Source organism: Vombatus ursinus, unplaced genomic scaffold, assembly GCF_900497805.2.
Source record: "Vombatus ursinus unplaced genomic scaffold, bare-nosed wombat genome assembly UNPS02014802.1, whole genome shotgun sequence".
NCBI classification, from domain to species: Eukaryota; Metazoa; Chordata; class Mammalia; order Diprotodontia; family Vombatidae; genus Vombatus; species Vombatus ursinus.
Genome location: NW_020954580.1, coordinates 23,844,171 through 23,854,309, shown reverse-complemented (window position 1 = coordinate 23,854,309; position 10,139 = coordinate 23,844,171). Strand labels below are relative to the sequence as shown.

The 10,139-nt window shown below is 41.9% G+C and overlaps 1 protein-coding gene across 3 annotated transcripts in view; it reads right to left on the bottom strand.

The window, feature by feature from the left end:
• Positions 1-10,139, bottom strand: part of SUMO1 (small ubiquitin-like modifier 1) — a 75,123-nt gene that overhangs the window by 38,725 nt on the left and 26,259 nt on the right. The window contains exon 1 of one of the 3 annotated variants that reach the window (XM_027873448.1): positions 7,458-7,613. The exons of 1 other annotated variant lie outside the window; for it this stretch is intronic. Coding sequence is in view for 1 of the 2 variants with exons in the window: in XM_027873450.1 (XP_027729251.1) it covers positions 7,458-7,469 (12 nt within the window). In the remaining variant the exon portion in view is untranslated. Of the gene's footprint in view, positions 1-7,457; positions 7,614-10,139 lie in introns of those variants that run through there. One more of the 3 variants, XM_027873450.1, reaches the window with a different exon arrangement.

The following is a 10,139-nucleotide window of genomic DNA, read 5'->3' as shown; positions in this document are numbered from 1 at the left end:
AGAAAGAAAGAAAGAAAGAAAGAAAGAAAGAAAGAAAGAAAGAAAGAAAGAAAGAAAGAAAGAAAGAAAGAAAGAAAGAAAAAGAAATTGAGATGCCCAGCAGTCAAGGAATGGTTGAACAAGATGTGGTATATAATTGTAATGGAATACTACTGTTCTGTAAGAAATGATGAAGGGGATGGTTTCAGAAAAACCTGAGAAGACTTACATGAACTGATGCAAAGTGAAGTAAACAGAACCAGGAGATCACTGTACATGGTAACAGCACTACTGTACAATGATCAACTGTGAATGACTTAGCTATTCTCAGCAACACAAAGATTTAAGACAATTCCACAGGACTTAGGATGAAAAAATGCTATCCACCTCCAAAGAAAAAACTGATGGAGTCTGAATGTAGATTGAACCACACTATTTTTTGTTTTATTTTTTGTGGGGCTTTTTTGGTTCATGTTTTCTTTTCCAACATGATTAATATGGAAATGTTTTACATGACTACACACATATAAACTATATCAAACTGCTTGCCTTCTCAATGGCAGGAGGAGGGGAGAAGGGACAGAGAGAATTCAGAACTCAAAATTTAAAATGAGTTTAAATTTAAAATAAAAATTTAAAACTCATTTAAGAAATGAATATTAAAAATTGTTTTTACATGTAATTGGGGAAAAAAATTAAGTATTTTTATTAAAGTGCCACCATTTACTGTCCTTCATCTTGGAAACCTTTGATCCTAAGCAGAATCAGTTGTCAAGTCCAATCAATTTTACTTCATATCATCCTTCACGTATGCCTCGTTCTCTCCATTTTCACTACCATCATCCTAGTCTAGTCCTCATTACCAGTTATCTAGACCAAGGATTGGAAAACTAAAGCCAAGTCTAGACACTTGGCCCTGTAGAGCTAAGAATGGTTTTTACATGTTTAAATACAATCTGATTTTATTTTAAAATGTAAAAATCATTCTTAGCTTCCATTCTAGGCAAGGGATCCTTGATCTAGAGTATTGCCAAGTATATCCTTAGTATGACTGCCAAATTAATCTTCCTTGTTCATAGATCTGCCTATATCACTCTTCTGTTCAAAACCCTTCAATGGCTTACTTCTGTCTATAAACTAAACACCTTAGTCTTACATTCAAGGGCCTCCACCACCTGGTATCAACCTTACTTTACAGTTTTATCTCACAGAACTCCACTCTATGCTCAAGTCCAACTAGACTATTTGATATTCCCTTCATATTCCTGCACATGCCTTGTTAACTCTATGTCTTTGCTCATACTATTTATCCCCCATGCCCTTCCATTCTCCCATCCCTACCCCTCCTCCAGCTAACCCTCTCTGAACCTACTAAATTCCTACCCTTCCTGTTAACTCCAATTAAAATGCCTTCCACCCAAGCTGTTAATTACTTTTCATCATCTAAGACTTCACAGGGTACTTTGTACCCCTTTCTCTTGCATTAATATATTATAGTTATTTGTATTCATGCCGTATTCCAATATTAGACTGATTCTATACTAGTGGCATTCAATGTTTGTTGAATGAATGAGGAAGGGATATTTTGGCCTAACCAATAGACCTTGCTTCCTTCAGCTGGTTTCCACAGCTTCCAGAACTGGAAAAACAACCTAACATCAATTCTACCAATTACCGGCAAAAGAAGTGCCCAAAGGCACCAAAATTATTAGTAGAACTCATACCTCTTAGGCAATTAGGTGGCCTAGTGGATAGCGTGCCAGACTTGGAATCAGAAAGACTCACCTTTGTGAGTTCAAATCCAGCTTCAGACATTTACTAGCTGTGTGACCCTAAAAAAGTCATTTAACCCTGTCTGCCTTAGTTTCTCATCTGTAAAATGAGCTGGAGAAGGAAACGGCAAAACCACTCTAGTATCTTTGCCAAGAAAACCTCAAATGGGGTCACCAAGAGTTGGACACAACTGAAACAACTGAACAACATACCTCTTAAAATAAAATGCTAAATGTAAGATTCTCCAAAGGTTGAAATACTCAGTAATAGAATACTCAGTAAATAAAGTTGAAACACTCAGTAATAGAATGAAGTATCAATAAGTCAGTTAAGTCCCCACTGTGTGCCAGGCACTGTGCTAAGCTCTGAAGATACCAAGGCAAAATAGACAGTCCCTGCTATCAAGGAGCTCACAGTCTAATGAGGGAGACAAATATGAAAACAACTATGCAAATTATATTAGATATAGGATAAATTAAAAGATTACCAAGAGAGGAAACTTACTAGTACTCAGGGGGATCAGGAAAGGCTTCTTCTAAAAAGTAGGATTTTAGTTGGGACTTGAAGGAAACAAGGGAGACCAAGAGATGAGATGAGGAGGGAAAGAATTCCAGGCATAGGAAGGAGAAAGCCACTAAAAATGCTGAGAAGGGGCCAGATTATGTAAGGCTTTGAAAACCAAATGGAGAATTCTGTGTTTGATCTTGGAGATGACGGGGAACCACTGGAGTTTATTGAATAGGAGGAATGACATGGTCTAACTTTGCACCTTAGGAAGATCAATTTGACAGCTGAGCAGAGGATAGACTAGAACGAGAAGAGACTAGAGGCAGGGAAACCAATCAAAAGGCTAATGCAATAGTCCTAATTTAATCAAGTAAATTACATATTTAAATTTTGCCCACTATCATTTCCTTGGAATGTCTTCCTTCAAAGCAGAGGGGACAAAGAAAATACTTAAAAGTATCATAAAAGTTCCCACTGAAACGTGAAGTCTATGCCTGATGCTTCATTTCTTTCCAAGTACCCTCCCTATTTCATTACTGGAAAAGGAGGTAATAAAAATAACAATAACTGACACTAAATAGCATTTTAAAGTTCGCTAAGCACTTTATATGTTATTTCATTTGAGCTGAGGTATCAATGCTGTACCTGGCAAAATACAAGATATTTAAACTCCTTCAGGTCTTAGATTTCCAATATGAACTATTCACCCCTCTCTCACCTCAGTGATATAAGAATGACCTCTGTATTCAGGTTCCAAAATGTACTACTTTAACTAGAGGTTTCTTCATATTGGCTTGTAATTACAATCCGCAGCTTCCAAGAGTGGCGTCTCCTAAGTGTGCCTCATGCAAGAAAAAAATGAAAAATTTTCGTTGCCCCAAAGAAGCCTATATACAAAGATTTTGAGTTCAACAATGTATTTTTTCTTATTCCCTTAACCACACGCTCAACTCACAGCTAAATTCTGATACACCTGTGTTCCTATATATACTAAACTTAACTGGCAAATTTTTATTTATGAATCAGTTCACCATACTCATTCCAACCTCAAGCTAGGCCTACTAAGATTAGCAGCATAAACAATTATTAGACAGATATAAAGAACACTGGAGGGAATATTACTACCCCCACAGGAAAAAAAAATGATTATACAGTGTACCTGAATCTGTTGCAGAGGAAAGGAATTTCATTTTTGGAAGATATATTAATGATAAATATATAGGGGAAATCCTGTAAAAATAGATTCAAATCAAATGATACCCCATTCCAAAAATAACTTCTACAGGTAAAATTCTCGTATAACAAATTCCACCAGACATCTTTTTGTTGCAATGTCATTCTATTAACAATGAATACATTGCTGGAAATCAGCAATACTGAAACAAAACAGTTGGTGTTGGACCTCTTTGTAATCAAACAGCAAGGGAAAATTAGTGGTCTGAACTTCTTAAGATGATGGGAATGTCCTACTCAAATCACTCTTGCTTCCACTTTTGCTAGGATTTTGCTCAGAAAACATCACAGTTGAAAAAGAACCTTAGAAATGACAAAGCCCAAAAAGCCCTCCTTTTATAGATGAAGAAATAAAAGCCTACTTCAATGTAACAACTTCTAGATTTTTTTGTGTTGTTTTGCTTTAATGTAGGGCTTTAGGTGGCTTTTAAGAGGCATAATGTTGTAATGGAAAGAGACTAGCTCTGGAGGGAGATAACCTCTGTTCTGATCCCAGTTTGTTTCTTTGGGACCCTTGCGCAAGTTTTTCAACCTCTCTGGACTTCCAGTGCCCCATCTGTAAAATCAGGTGGGGGATGGAATAGAGGAGCTTTAAGTTCTCACATATTTCCAAGTTTATGATCCTACATTTCAGGGAGGCGGAGGTTAATGTGGAAAAACAATTAAAACAGCATAAAATCAAAGTAATTACAGTCATTATAGACAATGGCTCTTCCATATCAGTACCCCAGAAAGCACTTTTTTTCCCCCAGTGATTATCTAGTCATTGTTTGGAGATTCCTAAATTCATAATATATAAGTGTCAGTCCTGTTCTTTATATTGAAGGTATTCTTCAATATAAAGGAGTTTCACTTCACCTCCTAAAGCAAGTAATTTGTTCTCTGTGATGACAACTAGTACAATAAACCTTTATAAAAGTTTAACTTTTCTCTATAGTCATATAAAAAATGCTCTAAATCACTACTAAGAAATGAGGCACCACCTCACACCTATCAGATTGGCTAACATGACAAAAAAGGAAAATGCTAAGTGTTGGAGAAAATGTGAGAAAAGTTGAAACACATGCACTGTTGGTGGAGTTGTGAACTGATCCAATCATTCTGGACAGCAATTTGTAACTATGCCCAAAACGCAATCAAACTGTGCATACCCTTTGTTTGATGCAGCTATATACCACTACTAGGTCTATATCCCAAAGAGATCTTAAAAGGGGTAAAGGACCAACAGGTACAAAAATATTTATAGCAGCTTTTTTTATGGTTGGCAAAGAAGGCGATGCCCATCAATTGGAGAATGGATGAATAAGTTTGGTATGTGAATGTAATGGAATGTTATTGTGCTATAAGAAATGATGAGCAGGTAGATTTCAGAAAAACCTGGGACTTATATGAATTGATGCTGAGTGAAATGAGCAGAACAAGAAGAACATTGTACACAGTAACAGTCACATTGTGTGATGTTCAACTATGATTAACTTAGCTCTTCTCAGTAATAAAATGATCCACAACATTCCAAAGACTCATGACTGAAAGTGCTATCCACATCCAGAGAAAGAAATATGGAGTCTGAATGCAGATAAAAGAGCATTTTCACTTTTTTTTTTTTGTGGCTTTTCCCTTTTGCTCTGTTTCTTCTTTCAAGATGTGACTAATATGGCAATATGTTACCATGATTGCACATGTATAACCTATATCAGATTGCTTGCTGTCTTGGGGAGGGGAAAGAGAAAAAATGTGAAACTTAAAATCTTATAAAAATGAATGTTGAAAACTATCTTTACATGTAATTGGAAAAAATAAAATGTTATTTGCAAAAAAAAAAGTTTAACTTTTCTCATTTTAGAGGCAAAAATGTAAGAATTATTCCTTGGTTTCACTATTATGATTGATAATAAACTTAGAGGTCCCTAAAAAAGATGCCTTACCAAGAGGACTTAAAGTAAAATTTTTGATCAGATATTGTGTATGATATTCTAAAAATTGAATGGCACTGTACCTGAAAACTTAGGACTCTTGCTCTTGATTTTAAATCCTCTGAGGATTTTTCACCTTTTTTAAAATCAGGTCTTTCATTTTTTAATAAATCTTAACTGACAAAGATGATTCAAACTCCCAATTTAGAACTACTAACTTAATTCCTAGCTTTCTAAGGAATTACCCTCATTTCATAACACTTGACTACTTTATTCTGGAGCAAGATACAGTAATTTTTATTTTCTCAAATAATGTCTTTCTATTTTGAGGCTGCACAGAGCACTGCACCTAGAAACAGAAAACCTGAATTGAAATTGGCCTTAGGACTCTTTCTCAGATCTGCAATCCTGGGCAAGTTACTCAACCGTCTGCCTTAGTTTCCTCAACTGTAAAATGAGGGATAATGATGGCACTTACCTCCCAGGGTTGTTTTGAGTATCAAATCTTGTAAATCCCCTGGCACATAGCAGATGCTTAACAAATGCTTGTTTGCTTCCTTGTAGGTTCACTCATCCCCCCAAAATACTTTTATATAAGAAATTTGAAACACGTTTCCTAAGCACTACTTAAACATCAAACAAAGAACTGATGAAATATTTTATATGTATTCTCTAACTGATAACTGAATAAACAATTTAATGAGATATGTTATAATGATATTCAGATGCCAACTTGGGAATTAGCCTATTAATGTTCGAGTACCATTCAGAACTAACCTAAATAATGGTTTTGCCTTTTATAACCAAAACATTTCCAAATGTCTCAATTTCCTAAAATCCAATGTGTTTCCCTCAACAGCAATGCAGCACAGAACTGACAAATAAACAGACACATGGATAAGTTTGCCAAACTCTAAATTCCAATCCTGCTGCAGTGTTCTGAATCAAAAGAAAAATGTTGAGTGTTTTCTTTCACATAAGCAAATTGACTCTTGACTTCTCCATTTAACATTAATGGAATACTCTGAACATTAACAAGTGCATTGTAAATTAGATATAAACACTGAGCAAACTACGTAGCAAGTGGGGAAAGGTTCCTCTACAAAGATTCTGGTTGGACTCGAAGCCCAGATTAATTCACCCGGGCCAGGATGGAAACGGGGTATCCTGGCGTAATAGCTTTCGGAAACCCGCGGGAAGCTCCCTCCGTTCCTACCCTTTTGTTTTACTCCGGGGTGGACGCAAACATCAGTCATCACTAGGCCAATGCCCAGATAAAGGGCTGGGGCGGGCGAGCCGGGGACTGTTCAATCGGGGAAACGCTGAACCAATCGAAAGTAACAAACAGGAAAAGTTCACGGAACAAGGGGAGCCGCCACCATCCCCACCACCCCCTCCACCCCATCCACCGGAAAAAAAAAAATCAAAAAGAAAAAGCCCGAGGCTGGGGCAGACGTGGGCCCGGCCCTGTCGAGGGCCCAGTGACCAGGCTGGGAGCCGGCGCTGCCGGGCTCCCGGCGACCTTGCCAGCCCCCGCCGCCGCCGCGTCCCCAGCATTCTAAGGGGAATCCGCGCTCCACCTCCCCAACCCCCCGCCCGAGGCCCTGCCGGCCGCCGCGCCGAGCTGCCTCTCCCGTTATATAACCGGGGCCTAGGTGCCCACGGCCTCTGCCAGGCGCGATGAGGCTCTGCGGAGCCCGGCTGCTCCCCGGGGGCCTTCGCCAGGGCGGCGGGCAGCGCTCCGGGCCGGCTGACACCTGGCCCGCGGGGCCGGCGACCCGAGGTGCCTCGGGCGCCCTGGGTCACGGGGAAGTGCACGGACTCCTCCAAGGGGCGAGGAAGTTCCGGCATGGGGAGGCCGGGCCCCAGACGTTCGGGAGCCCGGCGCCGGCCCTGGCTCGCTGCTCACCCCGCGCCTGCCGCCCCCTCCCCTGTCTCCAGTGCCCTCTCCTCCCCGCCCCCATTCCCGGCCCCAGCCAAGGAGCCGGCGGCACCGCGAGATCGCGGGCCCCGGCGCGACTCCCCGCCAAGCCGCGGCCCTAAGCTGCCTACCTGATCAGACATGGCGACGGCTGCTTCTCCCCGGGGATCTCGGCGCTATACCGGCCTCGGAAAGGCGAGAACCACTCTCCCGGGCTCCTAAAGCTGTCTCTCTCTTCCCCACAGCACAACACCGCGGCCGCAGGGACTTCCGATGCGCCTGACGTCACTTCCGTTCCCCGCCCAGAAAAAGAGCGAAGAGTTGGAGGGGGCGGCGGGAGAAGCGGGAAGAGGGGCTAGGTGTAGGGGGGAGTGTCCCGAACCGACCCCGCTGGGTAGCCCTGGTGAGGTCATGCTGGGCCCAATCGCCGCGGCCCAGGTGGTGCCTGCGGCTCGGGCCGGAAGAGCGCATCGAGTCCCGCACTAAGGGGCACGTCCCGGCCGCCCTTTGGGGAAGGGTGAATGGGATCCGCATTCTAGGACAGTAGAGATAGCTCAGCTCCCCTCCCTTCTGCTGCATATGGGGAAGCTGAGGCCCAGAGAAATGAAGGGGCTCGCCCAAGGTTGCGGTGGTAATACGGAGCAGGCCCAGTGCGTCAGCAGGCACGTATAGAGTGCCTACTACGTGCCAGGCGTGGTGCTTAGAGCTGGAGATACTGTACAAAGAAAAGCAAAAGCAGCCTCGCCCCTTAGGAGCTCACAGCCTGACGACTGTGTGCAAACAAGATACAGACAAGATAGGATTTACAGAGTAAACTGGAGGTAATCTCGGAAGGAAGGCGCTAAACTGGCATCGAGGGTGATCTGGGAAGGTTTCGTTTTTTTTAATTTTCAAAACTTTATTAAAGAAAACTATACAGATATATATCTCCCTAAGTGCTGGACCTAGAAAGGTTTCTTAAAGAAGGAAAGGTTGGAAGTAGGACTCGAAGGAGCCAGGAGGCAGAGCATTGCTAGCACGGGAGACAGACAGGGAAAATGCACTAAGTCTGGAAATGAAGTGTCTTGTGCCAGGATCAGAACCTAGGTCTTATGGGAGAGAGGGGTTGAGTGATGTGCAGAGAGCCAGAGCTGGAGGACCTGGGTTCAAATGCAGGTTTTGCTCCTTACGACTCATGACTGGGCAAGTCATTGCACTTTTCTGGTACTCAGTTAATGAGGAGCTTGGTCTAGATGACCTTTAACATCCCTTTCAGCTCTAGGTCTATGCTTCAGTAACTCTAAAGCCTGAGCTCCTTCCTTCTCTAAGAAGGGTCTGGCTCTACTTTAAAGCCACCTAGGACACAACTTTCAATGTTTTTTTTGACAACTTGCTTTCAGAATCACAGAATTTGAGGGTTAGAAAAGATCTATCTGGTCCAGTCCATACTGCAAAGGACTCCTAGCAAAAGGTCGTCCAGTTTCTGCTTGAAGACCTCTCAGAAGAAGCCTCCACCACCTTTCAAGATAGCCCATTTTACTTTTGAATAGCAGTAATTATTAGGAAGTTTTTTTCCTGGTAAACCCAAATTTGCTTCCTGGTTCTGCCCTTTGAAAGGGAGTGGGGGGGGGGAGAACACCTTTCATATACTTGAACAGGGGTCCCCCCCTCCCCCGAGTCTTCCCTAGGCCAAACTTCTCCAATTCAACCTCTCCTCAAATGACTTCGATTCATGGCCCTTGATCATACTGTTTGCCCTTATCGATGACATTAAATTGTGATACCAAAACTGAACATAATGCCCTCAAAGAGATATGCTGAGAACAGACTGCAACAAGACTATTACCTTCCTATTACTACTTTTCTTCCCCCAAAAGGAAGGGTCAGAAGGATTGGGTTGAGACATTTCAAGAGTTCCTTTTCAAAATAAAAATAACCCTGGAAGAAGCAGTTCATTAAGATATGAACATCTCATGCTACATTAGGACCTAGGATTATCTCTGTGTAGGTCTTTCCTCCATTCAGATCACATATTCTTAAAGGAAGATCTAAATTTCTGGAGAAAGAGGAAATCCACACATAGGAGACATCATTCTGGTACCATAGTGACGTAGGTCTTCTGATAAAAGCATTATCTAGTCCCAAATTTGTATTGGGAATTTTTCTAACTTGATAGAACCTGCCTGAGGCAGCTAGGTGGCTCAGTGGATAGAGGCCTGGAGTCAGGAAGACTCATCTCAAATCTGGCCTCTGACACTTAGTAGATGAAGGACCCTAGACAAGTCACTTAACCCTGTTTGCTTCAGTTTCCTTATATGTAAAATGAACCGGAAAAGGCAATGGCGAACCACTCCAGTATCTTTGCTAAGAAAACCCCTAATGGGATAACAAAAAGTTGGACACAACTGAAATGACTAAACAACAACAAAAGAACCTGCCTGACACTCTGCAGCTTAGTTATTATGCTGCATCTCCTTCAGAAACAGGAGTAGGACTTTAGCAGAGGCAGAGTGGGACTGTTCAACGAAAGGTTACCAAGGCAGCTGGGTTCAGTATGGGGATGGAAAACAAAGCAATTTTTCAAAAAAAGTTTTGGAGGTGGGGGATGGGGCAGGAGATGGATAGAGAGATAAAGATGATGATGCCCTTACTCAGGATGGGCTGTTGCAGTGAACAGTGCTGAGGAATCCTAGAAAAACTAATTTCCATTGATAACAGCCAATTACCGTAAGCAAGCTGTTCTGACTTTGCTCCTCAGTGTTTATTTTTCCAAAAATCCTGGCGTGGACACTAACTCCCAGAATTCTGGTGGCTCATTCTCCTGACATTTTGAA